General features: G+C 43.3%; 1 protein-coding gene and 1 long non-coding RNA gene across 2 annotated transcripts; one reads left to right on the top strand and one right to left on the bottom strand.

Annotated features, from left to right (window-relative positions):
• Positions 1–1,835: 1,835 nt before the first annotated feature.
• Positions 1,836–12,742, bottom strand: LOC123035746. The gene is made up of 3 exons (XR_006417013.1): positions 12,179–12,742; positions 3,954–4,024; positions 1,836–1,930 (listed from the first exon to the last, which is right to left on the bottom strand). It is a non-coding gene; the product is annotated as an uncharacterized LOC123035746 (long non-coding RNA).
• Positions 12,618–17,314, top strand: CDKN2AIPNL (CDKN2A interacting protein N-terminal like). Its single transcript, XM_044454245.1, has 3 exons — positions 12,618–12,950; positions 13,720–13,819; positions 15,682–17,314. Exons 1-3 carry the CDS (start codon positions 12,745–12,747, stop codon positions 15,691–15,693), a joined length of 318 nt encoding a protein of 105 aa, XP_044310180.1. The 5' UTR covers positions 12,618–12,744; the 3' UTR covers positions 15,694–17,314.
• Positions 17,315–18,067: the final 753 nt, after the last annotated feature.

Here is an 18,067-nt window from a genome sequence, read left to right as displayed (position 1 = left end):
TTTCAAGGAATGTTCTGTTTCATGTCCTACTCTAGTGCCTGTTGTTTCACTGCTTGCTTCACCTTCTTTGACTCTTGCTCTAATCAGCGTCTCTTGAGGTCAGGGTCAGACCAAATTTCAGCCCCTCTGTCCTTCACATCTCATCCAGTGGCCCACAACTCCATCCGTTCCAAGCAGTATAACCTCTACTGAGGAATCATGGTAATTATAGGCCAGAATATCTGGAAGGCCACAAGCTGCCCAACCTTGCACTCTCTCAGCTTACCTTATCTCTCATGTACTGTATATGTAATGTTGGAAACATCCAAATAAATCATATAGGAAAAGAGGGGGAAATACTTTGGATGCTGTCTGGTCTTAAGCACAGTGCCCAGCTCTCATTTCCAGAAAAGCCTAGACACTGTTCAGTCCAACCCTTCCTCCCAGTCGCAAGTGGAATCTGCCTCAGTCTCCCATATCTGAAAGCGATTCCAGAGTTTCTTTCAGCCTCAGGCTTTCAATACACAGTATCATGCTAATCCCATTCTTCCCCCAGCAGTGGCAAGCTGTCAGACCAGTTTTTTGAGCAACATCGCAATCACTCTCATTTGCATGTTTAAACTCATACTCCAGACCAGTAATGATTCAGTGGCTTCCTGATTGTCACGGCAATATCCTGCAATCATCAATATTTGCTGTACTGTTGTTCCATGCCCCTTTGCAGATCTCACATTGTTTTGGTGTATGAAAGCATTAGGTGGCCATTATTCTCTCATCATCTGCCTTGTTCCTGTGTACATGACTAGAAGTCTATACTCTGTATATGTTCAGAAAGTTGTAGCTGGTGGGCGTGCCTCTACCCCACAGCGAAGTTTGTGAAGCTTTGTTTCCTGGATGTTCTCACCAATAAAACTGCTGAGGTTTGTAACATAGACATCTCCCTGTAGATCTGAGCACACATTCTCATGAGCTGCTAATCCAGGACATCCTGACAATAACAAATCCAAATCTAGACTTTTAACTTCACCCTTTGTCAGATTGTTTCTCTGTCCCCCTCACATTCCCAAGATGTCACCAACATCTCAAAATGAACTCAGAGAAGGAGAATGACCTACACACTCCTCATACTCATATCCCTACTTAACTCATAGTGTTGGCTTCTATACATCCCAGCCTTGGGTTGAGATGAGACAGACTCCTAGTACTACCAGTTAAGTTACTCTACAGTTCTCCCCTAATATTTTCCCTAACAGATGTATGCCATAAAAAAAAGGCAGAAGAAACAATGAAAAACCAAAGGAGGGTTACAGATAGAGGACAATAACAACATCTAAATAACCTGACAAATTCCATGAATCAGGCAGGGCAATCGTGTTATAAAAACCTAATCTGGCTAGACTGATGGGCAACATTCACCATACCTAGTATTATATGAGTTAAAACTGGGTTGGAGGACTTTGCTAATGCTTAGTTAAATGCTGGCCTATCAACTAGTGAATGTCAGCAACTCCTGGTGGATAAATTGCACTCATCCTGCAGTTTTCTTAACCTTGTTAACTTTAAGGGTAACCTTTCAGCCAGTGCTTTAGAAAACTGTGAGCTAAGCTCAGAAATACTGAAGCGCTGAGTCTAACTGATTTGAAGAGGAAGAATGGTCTGTGCCAGTACCTTATCTTGCTACCTTATTTTCAAGTTCCATATATCTGAAATTACAGCCCATGATTTAATAAAAAAGCTGAGATTTACAGGTATTTATCAAGAACCTGAAGGATATACAAAAGACTTGCAAGTTGCCTTTGGTTGCTCCCCTTCTTATTTTCCCAAGTTGCATGTTTGATCAGAAAGATTCTCAGGAATGATACAGCCAATTTTTATTTTTGACTTAGGATTTATGCAACAGTGCGATGGTTAGGACAGCATGGCCCATAAAATATTGATGGAAAGATGTTTCCTGCAACAGAAAAAAAGCAAACACACAAGGACATCAGTAATATTTCAGCATCACACCAAAGCATAGAATATGTGAAGAGTCTGAATTCTTCAATGATCTACGACTGTCAATATTTTCAATACACCCATGAATCATATATTCATTTGCTGGAAAGAAAGATCTTCCATAAACATCAGCATTTATTTTTCTACAAAATAATCAATTCACCTCATTTGCGGCCATCACACAGTAACAATGTCTTTGTGTTCTCCGTTTCTGAGCTATTCCCCTTAGAGTTTTGACAGACGTGCCTCATGATAGTGCATAGCATTTCTCTTAAAGTTGCACCTAAATTGCTTATGTTTCTCTCTTGGAACATTATGTTCATTTGCAGAACACGATGTCTGAGATGGTAGCACATCTGGAAGCCCTTAGCCTCCATTTATACAGAGAAAGGTCAATATTTGCCCTGGAAGCAAAAATGATGAAACCAAAGCTGTGGTACTTTGGGCACATTATGAGAAGGCAACACTCACTGGACTGGAGAGTACAATCGTGCTAGGGAAAGTTGAAGGCAGAAGAAGAGGAGGAAAACCAAATATGAGATGGATCGATTCCATAAAGGAAGCCACAGCCTTGAGTTGAGTGTGCAGGGCTGTTAAGGACAGCACATTTTGGAGGACTTTCATTCATAGGGTCAGAGGTGATTTGACAGCATGTAATAACAGCAACAAAGGATGCCAAAGCAGCAGGCGGAATGTCTCTGATGGTAAAGACAGAGGATTATGAGCATGGTGCCTGGTTGCTTTTGTGCTCCTTTCCTTAGGTGCTCTGTTAGGGATAAGAAAGCCAGTGCCTTCCAGATGCTTGGGGTACAATTCCTAAGCAACAAGTCCAATAGTCAGGGAATGGGGGAGGGGCTACAGTGCAAACATCTGGCAAACACTGAATTCTCTCTCCCTCAGCACTGCACTGTCTACCCCAGCACAATATAAGACAATTTCCAGTGCCCCCTGCCTTCAAACAGGAGAGGTTTGGGAAAGGCAGATTTTTCTGAATCTCCTCATGCTCCTTCCCTCTTCTTCTCAGCTTCACAGAAGCCCTCACCACATGGCCAGATGTTACAGGGGACCAGTTGAGGAATTGCTCAGTTTAAAAAGGGCAGTAGCGCTGTGGCGGAGCACCTGCTTTGTATGTAGAAGGTGCAAGCTTCGGTCCCAGGCACCTGCAGGAAAGGCGGCAAAAGACCCCTGGCTGAAACCCTGCAGAGTCCTGGCCAGCCAAACCCACACCTCATGCAGCCATGCAAGTTGCTTGCCCCTGGTACAGACAATACTGAGCAGGGCTGACCAGTAGCGTAACTCTGTATAAGATCACTGTGTTAGGAGGCTGGTTCAAATAGATGGCAGCCCCCACAAGCTGGCTTGCAGGAGCACACAGCCCTTCTGAGTGGGCAATCTAGCTAGGACTGCATAGAGATGCAGATGCTATGAACAGGTACCTCCATGGGGGCAGACCGGAAGGCCATACAACCACCACATCTACTGCTATCATGCTCCTTCCTAGCTCCACAATCGCACCCCTGGCCTGCACATGTGCCTCTTCCAGGAAGTGACACCAGGCCATGGTCATCAGCTCCATGTGATCCTGGTTGGGCTGCAAGAACTTGCAGAAGGCATTCTGTGGGACACCCCCCCCCCCATGGTCTGAACCAGAGCTGGGTAGTTACATGGCCCTGCTTTAGTGCTTCCTGCCCTCTTCCTGTTTCCTTTTATATTATGTTCACTTGCTTGTGTCTCCGTGGGCAGGCACCATCTTTTCTTCCAATATCTGCACAATGCTTACAAAATAATTCAAAGGCATTTGGGGGGACAAGTTGGGGAGGAGGCTGAATCAGCCAAGTCAAGATACAAAGTATCCTGAAGTCCCTCCAAGTCTCCCCCCCCCCACACACACACAGACTGAGATGCTGCTGTCTCTCAAAAATGCAGAGCAGGAGGAGTGTGGGGACAAAATGACTTCCACTTAATTGAATGGACCTTACTTCTCAGTTTATGCGTGCAGAATTCCTCTGGAGGTGTCCTTATGCAAGATGCTCTGTCAGCCTCTGAATATCTGAGGAGAAGGAGAAAGAAGAGGAAGAGGGAAAAGAAAGCAGGGTAACAGTATTCAACCACCTTACAAGCTTGTTGCAACAATTACAGGACTTTGAAATAATACTGCTATATCATTACTATTATGATTAGCTTCATTATCTATGGTTCTAACTGCTGAATATATGCAAAATGCTTCTTATGTGCCAGTTTTCCTATAAAATGAGAATGCTTCCAGCTGAGGATAGGGTTGTCTTACATAGAATATATATAGAATTCTTTCCCTCATTCCAGAGGTTCATCTTTTACATTGACTTTTTGTATGCTGACTGTAGTCAGACCCTTCCAGATAAGTATATAGCAACTGTATTCAAAATTTCTATCCACTTTTCCCAGAAATGTAGGTTCTTTTTATTGTTGTTAATTACCAGAAATCTACAGTTCAGAAGCTTTTGTTACTCCCAGTAACTTTAACAATGCTGACTTCCTCCAGCACCTCAACAAAACACAGCAGTTTTGCGTAACAGCTGACTACAGGAAATAAATGATCACAACCAATTCCAGTGAACAGAATGTAATCACTGAAGGCCAGACTTCCAAACCTCTTGGAGGACATCCAAGCCAGTTGCCTGGACAGTGAAAAGGCAGTACAGCAGAAGTCACGGAGCTCCTTAAAGTCCCTGCAGCCTCACCCGATCTCAGAAATCCAGCCTGCTGCCTCATCCCAGGCTCTGTTGGCCCAGCCGCCTGCTTCGGTGGCAGGAGCTTCATAGCCCTCAGACGGGCAGCATTGTGTGCTTCCAGGAGTAATTTTCAGGCACTGAGATACAGCAAAACAAGATGTAGAAACTAATTACACCAGCCTTTCCCAACCTGGCACTTTCCACAGGTGTTGGATTACAACACCTGCTGGCTGCAACCAGAAGCCATGCTGGATGTGGATGATGGGACCTGTAGTCCAGCATCAGGTTGAGAAAGCCTGAGTTAAGTAGTAATGGAATGTCAGAGTGTGTAAAGGGTAAGGGAGAGAAATATAACAGCCACTGCCTCCTACTGAGAGGTGGTTCTGGAATCACACAAGCTACGTATGTAAGCACAACCCAAAACTAATAGCATCCCAAGCAAGGTCTTATCTCAGCGGCATGTCCCAGGATCCTTTTCTCAGTTGGAGAAGCCAGTTGTTGAACACAGGCGCTTCCACATGAAAGCCAAATGCTCTCCCAGTGAACGACGCTTCCTCCCTCGAGGCTGCCGTGCCCATCCATGTCAGGGCCATCCGTAACCAGGTGACAACCTTAGCAACCTTTAGTCACTGAATTCATTCTACTCCAGGGGGAGGGAGCAGAGCAACACAGCGCTTGTCCCGCTTTGTCTGCAGAGCTTGAGTGTGATAAAGGAGGAAACCAGTGCCTGCAAATCCCATGGCAGGGGTGGGTACTGCTTTTGTGGAAAAACGAGGCTTCTGGGTGGGGTAAAGAATGTAACTACCAGAGTCAAAGGCTCCAGCTTTTAAATGATCAAAAGTCTTTGCACATTAAAACAATGGCAAAAATCCAGCCTTTAACAGCTCATCCAGAATTAAGATGAGGTTGCTAAATGGATATATGGATATGTTAAAGGAAACTGACCAATAGTTTTCCTTTCTCCCAATTTAAGAAAGGAGGTAAAAATTAACATAATGCTGAAAGCTGCTGACCCCTTCCACACCTGCTAGCTCCAGGCAAGGTTTGTGATTTTGCAAGCAACACCTAGGTTCAGGAAGTCAGGGACTGAGGAGGAGATTGCAGAAGCCTAAAAGGTGATGAGTTGACTTGCATAGGTGGCTCTGGCCTTGCTGGCTGTTGACGCAGACAGAGGTCTATCCTTTGCTTCTCTCAAGCCATAATGGAGACTTTCCTTTAGTTGGAAATCCTGGGATCTGCCGCCATTGCAGAGAAGACCATGCTAAGCAAGATGTTCCAACAGGCTGCTTCCTAAATCACTGGAAATGCCAGGAGGCCAGACTGGCTTTGTTCATTTTTTCCTTAGAGCTTTCCATGTAGCATGATCCTGAGCTTGTGTTTGCTCCTAAGGAGTTCTAACAGCATTCATTTGGGCTAATTGTCAAATAAGGGTGCAGGGAGTTGCAGCCTAACACCTTACAGAAATAAGAAAGTACTCAGAAATGAGTCTTGTGGTTTTCAGGGTGATTGATTCCCATGACACGCTGCATAGGCTGTAGCCTTAGTTTGCTGGGAAATGCTGGGAGTTGTAGGACTTTTTTTCTGTCCAAAGACGCAAAGAATCACATCCTTAATGTAGTTTGCAATCTACTGCTTGCATTCTTTACAATTTTTCCAAATTTCAAATGTGGCAATGAAAAAGTCATGCCATTCTTTGATTGACTTCTCTGGCCTACATAATGTGTTAATCTATTAGCTGTATGGTAAGACTACTAGAAATTCCTAAGAGAAAAGGAAAATATATGGACAAATAGATAATCATCACTTTAGTGGTCTTATGCTGCTTATTTTACAAGTGCTTCATTATTAGCTCAGAACTGTCATTGTAACAGACATAGAAATAATGAGACAAAGGAGCAGAATATTAATTTTTATTAACAGCCAACAAAATATACTGCTTTAAAAATGCAATTGAGGAAGAAGCAAAGAAGAAAATGACAGGGAATCTCTGGGGCATATGATTGTTTCTACAGTGTTATGATGTTAATTACAGCCCTTATCTAAAAAAGTTTTTTTCCCTTTTGTGTGTTCTGTGCTCATGGTAACTGTGATATGAGACATTCAAGTCAGTAAAGGAATTGCAGGCAAACTCACAGTCCAAAACGTACATATTATCTTGAATACATGTCAAAACTGACAGAGCCTTTCAGGGCTGATCCACTTTTAAGAGGCCAGGGTGCACCCTGAGGAAAGGAGAGAAAAAAACAACAACAACGGGGGGGGGGGTGGAACTAGAGGGATGATGCAGTGCTTTCAGCCAGCCAGAGCAGAGGATGCAGTGCCAACTGACTATGGCTGAAAAACCAGCTCTTCCCTCTCTTATGCCTACAGTGTTCTATTCAGCAGAAACGAATGGAGACGGAGTCTTCCCCAATCTGTCAGATTGTTCGATACATCCGAACTCTTGGCTGCAAATCCCATCTACTTGAATTATTCAGAACATCCTTTCCCCCCACATGTATTTTCTTCACCCCCACCCCTTCTATCCTAGTCAAGCTAAGTGCAGTAAAGATTTGCACTAGAAAAATTCCATGCATTGCATGCATACACCCTCTCCCTTTCCACACATGTAGGGGTACCACCTTTTAGTCTATCAGTGTGCCTTATTATTACAAATATTAAGGGAAATAATTTCCCCCCTTTTAATTTCCAGCCGTTTCAGGCAGAAAAACAAACACATACCAATCTTCTGATAAATTTCTGAGTGCCAGGCACAAAAAGGGATCAGAAAAAAACTATTCACGCATAACTCAATATCTTCTCCTTATTCCACTATAGCCCCAAGTACTCCCTTTCTGTGTCTTCTGCTATTTCCTTTTCTTGCCTCAGCTATCAATATGACAGGCAAATGCTATTGGCACTGGCTGAAAAGAAAGGAATGGAAACTGCAGCAAAATCTTCACATCCATGTCGTCATGCTGTGGTCCAGGGTATTTCTGGACACCTGGGCAGCATCCCAGGGAAAGGTACAGGGAGTAGGCATATCCTTAGTGCACTGATGCTTCATGGGAAAGAGCGAACCATACCAGCTACCAAGAACAGAAAATGGAGAGCTGAACAAAATATTCAGAAGTGAAGCTTTGTGACCTGGGCTTGATGAACTAGGCCAGGGTCCCAAAACCTTTGGGATTGATGGGCACATTGGGAATTGCCATGGATATTATCATAAAATAGCAGCCACTCACTCACTCTCAAAACAGCTACCATGGTGGGAATGGCTACTTACAAAACAATCAATTCCCAGAAGACAAATTGGTAACACTATAACCCTAAAACCATAAAAGCAGCCACATCCTTGAACTTGGAAAAGCTGAATGGAGCTGTTATGGACAGGACATCTTGGAGGGCTTTCATCCATAAGGTTGGAGACAACTTGATGGCACATAAGAACAACATAAGCACGTGATCCTATGCATGTTTGTTGTTATGTGCCATCAAGTAATCTCTGACTTATGGCAACCCTATGAATGAAAGCCTTCCAAAATGTCCGGCCCATGACAGCCCTTCTCAAGGCTGAGGCTTCCTCTATGGAGTCAATCCTTTTCATATTTGGTCTTCCTTTTCTTCTTCTGCCTGCAATTTCCCCTAAGACAATGTCTTCTCCCGTAAGTCTTGGCTTCACTTGTGTCTGAAGTATGACAGACTCTGCTTTGCAAATTTTGCTGGTATAGAAATCTCCAGATTGATTGGATCTAGGTCCCACTTGTTCATCTTTCTGTCAGTTCAGGGTATTTACAAAGTTCTTTTCCAGCACTTTGTTTTGAATGGATCAATTTTCTTCCTGCCAGCTTTCTTCACTGTCCAGCTTTCACACCTATACCATAGTGTGGATGATCCTGGCCTTGGTCTTCCTTACACTTGATTATCTTGTTTTTTTATTGCTACCCTTCCAGTCCTTGAATTTCTTGGCTGCAGTCTCTATTTGATAGCTGAGCCAAGGTATGCAAGAATCTCAGCATGCCCCAGCCTTAAGAAAAGTAATTTGCCCAAGAAGTTAAATACAAGGCAGAGCTGGGAAATGAGCTCCAAAATTACTTCTCTGAACCCACAGGGTTTTTTTGCTCCAACATCTATTTCATAGAAGGCAAACTAATGAGTCTCAAAAAAAGTGGCCATGAAACTGAGCAGAAGGCAGAGGTAGGTCCGTGCCCCAAATGCTACATCACATACTTGCTCTCACAAAGAACAAAATACTCATTTCACAGAAGGCTCCAGAGAAACAGAAGTACACTTATCACACTTCACAAACACGTATCAAGCAACATACAGACAAAACAGGGAAAACCAAACGCAGCACAGGCAAGCTCCCACCCGCCATATCCCTAAGATACTCCCTACCACCCTGCAGGTTGCCTTTTCCCTTTTTCTGAGTGGCTGGGAATGTTTCAGAATGAAATACTGGGCTGCAGCCACTCACCATTCTTTATTTTAAAAGCATGCCTTTGGGAACCCGCATGAGGCAAAGAGGCATCTTTGGAATAATGGAGGATGACACTTTGCTTTACAGCAGGCTGGCCTCTCAATTAACTTCTTCCCTAAAATTAAACACATTTAAGAAGTCAAGATGAGCCACCCACTGGGCTTCACTAGTGGTGCCTGTGGGTACACTGGCGCCTGTGCGAACCATGTTGGAGGCTCAGAATTAGACAGATGAGGATAAGATGATAGAATGAGAGCATGGAGCCTTAAAAGCTAAGAATGTGTGCATATGTGTGATTTTGACTTTTGGGAGAAATATAGGACTGGGAGTAGTAAAGAGGCATAGGAATGGCAAGGTATGTATGTAGCCAGCTGAAGTGGTAGTGCCTACTGCTAAACACAGTTATCACATTAGGATGCTACCTGAAAAGCATCCATATCTTCACAAATGATGTGCACTTCATTCTTATGCAAGTTTACTGAGAGATAAGCCTCACTGATTTTAATGGGGCTCAGTCCCAGGATACAATGTCAACCTTATACCAATCTGCAGTAAAAGAAGAGGAGAGCAAGACTAAGCACCTGCTTTTCTGAAGGTAACTCTGTCTCAGGCAGATTGACTTTAAGCATCATTCTTTGAAAAAGGTGATACCCTTGCTTGCTCAGCTACTGTATCACTGACGGTTAAAACTGACCCACATGGGAGAAGGAGGAAAAGTATGACATCTGATGATGGTGCAAAACATTAAAGAAAGCTCCATGAAGCTGCTGCATTTAAACTGAGATTCTAAACATCCACATATCCCTTTGCCTGAGCTGCTTAGATGTTATGACAAGGAAAAATATAACCCACATCCATTTCACAGTTTCTTTCTTGGAGACATGGTCCTTTGGAGAAGACCTGTGGTATTGTGTTTGGGTGGCAAACTAGAACTGGAACTAGAAAGAAGGTGGCTGAACCTTCTGCAGTGGTCAAATATTATAAAACTCCAGGCATTGCTAACTTGTATCTATATGCTCTGTGTGTGTGTGTGTGTGTGTGTGTGTGTGTGTGTGTGTGTGTGTGTGTAGGGGTATTTTTACTGAGCCAAAGCAACAGGAAAGCAACAATTCAGACCAACTGCTATGAAAGGAAGAGCCTAGCTCCTGCAGATTTGAAAACCAACATTCAATGCAAGCTGCTCAACTACATGCAGCCCGTTTTGAACCCTGTTCATTCAAAAGTAAATATTATGGAATTGAATAGGACTTATGCCCTGGTAATTGTGCTCAGCATTTCAGCCCTACAGTGCAATCCTAACTCAGAAGTAAGCACCATTTAACATATTGAGACTTACCCCATGGAAGAGAATGGGATTACAGCTGTATTTAGCTCAAGAAGACAGAAATGGGCAAGCTACATTCACAGGAAATGAGACAAAGGTGGGAAGAAGGCCAACCCAAAGGAAGGCAGTGTAGAGAAGGTGTAGGCAGCATTTAAAAGTTCTGTAGGTGAAGTGGCATCAAGCTAAGTGGGGATGGGGGGTCTGGTGTCAGGCTGATAGAGAGTGCACTGCGGAGTAGCATGTTTTAAGCATAAAAGGGCTGGTAAATGGGGTAGCCCCTCCTCATAACAGTTGCTGCTGTACATTGGGGAGTTCAGCTGAGAACCAGAAAGTGCTCCAGCTCCCCCTTGATTTGTCCCTTGATGTACGAGCTGGTATGTGCTATAAGAAAATCTATTGGCTTTGCTGAGATAATTACAGTGTAGAACATGGCACAGGCTTGTAGTGGCCCCAAGTGTCTTCTTCTGTTCTCAGATATTTCTGTTAAATTAGGCCTTAGGGATTTACAGGATGGTGGAATGATGGTAGAAATCAACGAGGAGTTATTTTTACCTGAACAAGATAGGGTTTCTAGAAGATGAGAAACCTGCTTGGATTTAGAAATTAGTTTAGTTTTGGGATGCATGTTGTTACAGTAGGCTGTGTGTGTCTGTGTGTAAATTAAGTTTTGTAAATGGCAATGAAGATAAAGTAAAAGTAAGTCTGCAATCCTACAGACTGACCGGTGAGGTAGCACTATTTAATATGGCAGGGCTTCCTTCAGAGTAGACATGCAGATTGCACTTTTATGGTCAAACTTTGATTATGGTGTTTTAGACCTTATCTTAAAAAGAGCAGTGGGCAGGTTGATACATGACTGCCACACTCACTTTTGAATGAACACATAACACTGAAACATGATGTACCTTTTGTCCTGTGTCTCTAAAGTCTAATCCTCGAGTCATTAGGGGTACACTCCAATATTTACCTACCTGAAAGTATGCCCCATTGAATGCAATAGGGCTTAATTCAGAGTAGATATTATAGGTTTACTCTGTAGGATTTCGTTCCACTGATTGAACTGGGACTTTAGTAGCACAGCTTTTAGCAAAGAGAGTTTCAGCTATTGGGCAGCACAGAAATTAAACAAAGAAATAATACATCTTGCACTTCACTTTAGAATTGACCCTGGATCAATCTACAACTACTGAAACGCATTGAAACAGAACTCATGTACCTGGGGAATTGTTTTGTCTTTATTTCCCTAGAAGGCTTTTGACTACCTTGTGAGATCTAAGATTTTAAAAATGGCAGTTCCTTTAGTCAGTTCACTTTCAAGGATTAGACTGTTCCTGTCCAATTCTTTCTGGGCACAGCATGTCTTAGTGGATAGCTCTCAGCAGGAAGAGTTAGGTGCATGAACACAAGCCCCTATAGTTTGTAGTGGCTAGAATACAACTTGTTAACTAGGCACAGCCATCTATTCAGATGTAAGTCCCACTGAATTCTATGGAATGTACTCCCAGGTAAGTCTTGCTTAGGATTTGACAACTCAGGAAGGCACAGGTTTCTAAGCTCAGATACGAAGCCCTCCTTACTGTGAGTCAAATAGCAGGAAGGGGCACAGTTAACCTGCCAATCGCTGCTGAAGCAGCAACAAGGAGCTGGCAGAGCTTGCGAACCTCAGATAACCATTGGGGCCATTTGCTGTGTGATGCCAGAGCTACCCACCTCGTTCCTCACTCAGCGGGCAATGCCATGTTTCTCAACGGAAGCAGCGGGAGCGGAAAGCGGGCTGCCGGGCCGTGTGAATCATGCTAGGATGACGTCAGGTGTGGCTGTGCGAGCGCCACACGCGCAGGGAGGGCGGGGAGCGGCGCACCGGCCGAAGACGGCGAGGGTGGCTCCATCGCGGTACAGAGAAGCCAGCAGAGGGAGAGAGGGAACGTTCTCATGGGATTCCAATGGGAATCCCGACCGTCTAATCCTCGGGATTCTGCACTCGAGTCGCCATTCCCTAATTTCAGGCAAGGTGGACCGACAAGATGATGCGCGAACATGGTCCCCTACGCATGCGCACTCACTAGGAAAGCCCTCCCCCATGGAATTTAGTCACCAGGCCCGCGCTGTGATCGCCAGAGCAGTAGAGGGGCAAGGCAGAACGGCAATGTTGTTCCCTTGCCGTCTCCCCTCCCTCAACTGTTGCGCCATTATAAACGCCATTTCCGGGTCCCCGCTGTTTCTCTTCCTCCCTACCCACTTTTCCGGAGGCCTGAGCAGAAGAGCGAGCGGGAAAGATGGTGAAAGGAGACAACGCGACCGAGGCTGAATTTCCCGAAGAGTTCCGCTCCTACTCGGAGAATGAAAAGCACTGGCAGGCGCGGCGGGCCTTCATCGTGCGCAACGCCAGGCCAGGCGATGCGGAGGCGCTCTCTCCGCAGAGCCTGGACCAGCTGCTCTCGCTCTCTATGGTTTGGGCCAATCACCTCTTCCTGGGCTGCAGGTACCGCCCCTCCAGCTCCGTAACCGCCCGCGTGCTCGCCTCTCGGCGCTTTCCCAGCTCGCCTGCATTGCTAATCTTCCAGCTCTTTAAGCGCTTGTACGACACCGCCCCCCCCCCCGCCATTCGCTAGGTGAAGCTTCCCTGCTGAAGCTTCTGTCCTTCAAGCTTGGCGGAAGCTCCACCTACTCTATTCCTGCCTGTCGCACATCCGTGAATAGGAAATAATCTCACCCAGAAATAAGATGTGACGGTACCACAAACGCCCCAGTTTCTTCCTCTGTAAGGAAGAGGATTGTAGCCTCTTAAAGGATGCCACTGTCTTCTTCCTTTTTATATTTCCTGTCACGGTGTTACCTCTTTGAAGTTCTTTAAGTGAAGCAAGTGATTAAAAGCAGTAAAAATACGTGTGGCACCTTAAATGCTATTCGGTTTATTGTGGGGTACGTTTTTGTGGACCATGCCCCACTCCATCAGTGAAGAATTTCTGGTTTATACAGTAGCACACAGTAGCAGTGGTGGGGAAGAATTATACACAGTGCAGTCAGAAAGAAATACAGGAAGGCTGAATTTACAGTGGGATTTACTTCCAGGTAAGAGTGTATAGGATTATAGGTATGTCATGAGTGTAGTTGACTGGAGCTGGAGCTCAGACTAGATGGCTTGGGAGGCCCCTTCTGACTTGCTCTATGTTTCTATACCTTAAGTAGACTAATGTTATTAAGGTAGCAGAAGATGGTATACTCTCTTATCCATGTTTTTTATTATACAGCTATAACAAAGAACTCCTGGACAAGGTAACAGAAATGGCTGAGGGGATTGAAGTTGAAGATGTACCTCATTTTATAACCCGTGATGAGTTAATGAATAAGGTGAATATTCATGAAGGGAATGGAATGCTGAAGGAAGTTATTTTTGAAAACATTAAAATAGGTTACATGTACATATGTGATTCTACTAGTAGGAACTATAAAGCATGGAATTAGTTTAACAGAAAGAAAGAGTGCTATAGAGTACTTTCAGGATCCAGTTCTTACCAAGGAGGTTAACAAGTATTATTGTTATTTTTAATAATAATATAAGGGATTATATTAACATTAAAAGTGATAATCACTTTTCAGAGCAAGAGGAAGGTGATGTTGGGGTAGGGAAAGTCCATCTGGAACAGGAGCAAGTGTCCAGGGTCATCTTCCTTTCCTTTTTCCTGGAAACTTTCCTTCCCTTGGAGTAGCAGATGGTCCTGGGGTATTGAAAGGAGGTGTTGGACTAGAGCAGACCCGAGATCTTTGCCTGCCTTTTTTCCTCTCTCTCCTCTCTGACTGTATCTTTTTCAGTGTTATAGTATTTTATTGTACCTTAGTGTTATCTTGCAAGTATGTTATATTGAATGGTGGTATCTAAAAACAAATGTTGAAGTATTTGGCTTATAGCCAATGGAGACTATACTACTTGAAAGCACCTACACTCATGCAACTTAGGGTATCCAATTTTCATTCATTTCTGCTCCCTGCAGTGACTAGTGTCCCTTAAAATGCTTCTTTTTTGGAATGGGGGCCTTCTGGGTATAGGGAACATCAGCAGGTCAAGCGATCAACAATATTTGGATTTCCTGTCCTGTGTGCTTTTTGGTAGTGTAAAGCCACCACTGGTTACAACCTTGTCTTTTATTTCCTTAAAGGCTGTTTACTTAAGTAATCTGATGGCATGATCCATGAAACAGTCTGCCATTCATTGTTGCAGTGGAAAGTTAAATACATGCATGTCGCTTTTGGGAGAAACTGAGAAATCTCAAAGCAAGTGAATGAAGCTTCCAAACCCTATCAATTTCTCCTGCTTCTTGGCTCCATGTTTCTGACTCATTTTGCCCATATCATAGCTCTCACTTTTCTCAAGTTTCCTTGCAGTAGCTCCATTTTTGACTATTCACAGAACATGGGAATTTTTGGGGGCGGAGGGTGTTGGGTCAAATATTGCTATTTAACAACACTTCTATTCTTTTCTGATTGTGACACACTGCTCCATCCTGAATCATTCTGGAAAATTGTCCCTGAGGACATTATATGGTATTATGCAATGTATGTAGTAGAAAAGATGAAAGTCAATTTAATCTATATTTAAAAGTGTCAGAAAAGCTGTGAGATATGAAGGCTATTACTGATAAACTATCCCCTCTAAAGACTTCGTATTAATAGCATTTATTTATGACAATGCTATGTGTTAAGGGCTCATCCACACATAATGATTTTCAGATATAGTGGTTGCAGGTAGAGGTTAGTAGCTACTCTTCCAGATATTTAAGCCTTGCTGCAGTTTGTTATTTATTTTATATAAGATGGTTATATGCACATGATCCCACTGGCTGAATTTAGCTTTTGCTACACCCACGTAGCCACAACTGGCCTGACAAGACACTGTGGCAGCTGAAATACAGTACTAGCTTATCTTCTGAATGCAACTGAAATAATTTTGTCTGCACTTATTTTTTTTCCAAATGGTACCTTTTAGAATAGTTTATGGATGAATAAGCTGGGATTAGGGGTTTATTTAGCTGCCAGGACATGCATTATGAGCAACCAGCTTTTACAATGATCACTTCCTGTAGCAGGAGTTCTAAAAGCTGGGGCTTCTTACATAATGCATGAATAAAGTAAGCACTGACTAGAATTATTTCCATATTTCAGTTATATGTGACTGTAATAGATTGATCTGACTTCTACTATAAACTTTTTTTTAGAATCAACACTAGTGCCTGTGAGATAAGATTCCAGAATTTCCTTTTGCCATACAGTCTGCTTTCATGGAAGTCTGTAATCTGGATACCGCAAGAACCATCACACATGTGTTTACAGTAGATGTTTATTTTAGAAGGTTTTAAATATATATGTCTCAATTTGGATTGAAGAAGATACTGAAGACTGTTATTTTTCCCCTTTGATCATGAAGCACAAAAAAACCCCTTCCAGAAATTGGGATGGGGTCTGATCCTCGTTCCAGAGAGCTAGGAATAAGGCTCAACCAGTCAGAGCAGAAAGGTATTTCACCACTGGCATCCGAAATAGCCAATGTGTATGTCTGCTCTCTGTTCAGTATCAGGAGAGAGAGAGTGCACTAGAGGAGGTAGTTGACAGAAGTATGAGGATGTAGGGGTGGCCAGGTGAGGCAATGACTGTCACCAGGGTCTTCCTGGTAGCAGGTGCTGGCAGTAAGATGGATGGGGTAAAGGATGCTGGCTTTGTGGGTGTCTGTCTGTTGCCTGCATTCTTCATTTGTTAGTGAGGATTACTGTGGGACCATTGGGGCAGATATGGGTATCAGTATCTTTACTAAGCTTAATGAGGCAATTGGGAAGATAATGGGGCACCTCAACAGCGTTGGGAGCCATCAAACGCATCTTCCACATTGCAGATAGGGCTAAGATTCTGCTCTGGGTGGTGGCCCTATGCAAGAGGCTGGATAGATGTGCAGCTACATGCAGTGGAGATGCAGTCCCAGCCCCTCTCATGGCAGCATCCCTGTCAGATGACATTGTGGGCTGAACTGTGGAGGGCAGGCTACTTTGGCAGAAGCCACTGAGGTGAGAGTGAGTGAGTTAGGGAGGAAGTGGAGAGGATGGTGACTGAATGTCTGGTGGACCCATCAAACATAAGGCCATCAAACATCAAACTCTGGGTTACAAGGTGCAGGTCAGGCTAGTCATAGCCATTGTGCCCAAGATCCTATCCACCAACCAACATGCCGAGTTATTGAGTAGAACCAGGGCATTGGTATTGTTCATCCTGACACCATTTGTCTCCTGAGTTGAACAAGTAATAGTCTTCAAACATATTTTGAATACTGTATGTTACCCTTTGAGTTAAAGTGAATATTATGCAGGCTGCTGAGCTCAAGGGTTCAGCTGTCTAAGCAAAGCTTTCCTCTTTTGCTAAAGACTGTCCTGTTTGCCTCCTTTCTCACTGGTGGAATCAGACAATGCCTCAGCTTCTGCTGCCTGGTTGCTTCATTTCTTTTTTGGATTGGTATGATTACCTCTATGCTCTGTAAAAGTCTTCTGACCTGGGCACCCCCTGCCCTTCTTACAGTTTTTAGTCCTTTCTATGGTTTAGACAGTAGTTAGACTGTGCCTGTGCCATTGTTAAATAAAATAGGACAGTCTTTTCTGCACTAGCTGCTTGAAATTCTCAAAGGGGTAGTAGTATGCTTCAAACTTTCATGCCAATTCGCATGAAAACAGAAGTTAGAGGCAACAGAAGAGCAGCTGAGTCTGCAATTGAAAGTGAAGGAAAATGAAAATGAATGGGAATAATGAAAATAAATGTAATAATGAAAATGGCTTTAACTAATGAATAAATTCTTTTTAAAAAATGCAATTACTGTGTCTTGTCTCTTGCACACATCTCATATTTAAAGCACAGCCAATGCTTCAATTTAAAGGTTTTTTATATACCTCTAATAATTGGGAGAGAAGGGAATATTGGCAGGTGCAGCCTTTCAGTCTCCTGGAAACCTGGTGTTATAACAAGCTATGACAGATTATGGTGATGGATGGTAAATATGTCTGGATAGAATGCATGGGTGGTTTTGCATAAAGGAAAACAATGCATACAAGGGTTTTTTAAAAAAAGGATATTACAGGAGGGTCTGCTTTTCCTGGTTAATCATTTGCATCTCTCAAAGCAGGACCCTAAGCATACTTTTTTCAGGAAGCAGATAAAGGTTAATTTCTACATCTTAATGTTATTTACAAATGCACAATATAAAGTGTATTCTGCACCCTTTAAGCTTTCACAAAACTAAGAAAAGGAGGTAGGAAAGAGAAATTCAAATCTGAATTTTTTTGTAAAAGCGTACTCTTGGTATCAAATTATAAGAAATTAGAAAGTTGAGGGTGGGGAGTTGAACTGCCCTGTAAGTGCAAGAATGGGGGGCTGTACCTTATGTCCTTAGAGACAAGAAAGCAGAACAAAAGTAATCACAAGTCCCTTAATGCACAGAGTATAATGGGAGACTCAGCCAGACCATTTCTGTAGTTTGCTTGGATATTACACTTTTGCCATCTGAAGTCAACTAGAATCCCAAGTTTGCAGACCTTTAAGGGATGCTGTAAAATGTTTGTTGAAAAG

Source organism: Varanus komodoensis, unplaced genomic scaffold (assembly GCF_004798865.1).
Source record: "Varanus komodoensis strain SLA01 unplaced genomic scaffold, ASM479886v1 scaffold7_3, whole genome shotgun sequence".
Lineage (NCBI taxonomy): Eukaryota > Metazoa > Chordata > Lepidosauria > Squamata > Varanidae > Varanus > Varanus komodoensis.
This window is presented reverse-complemented; position numbering and strand designations above follow the sequence as displayed.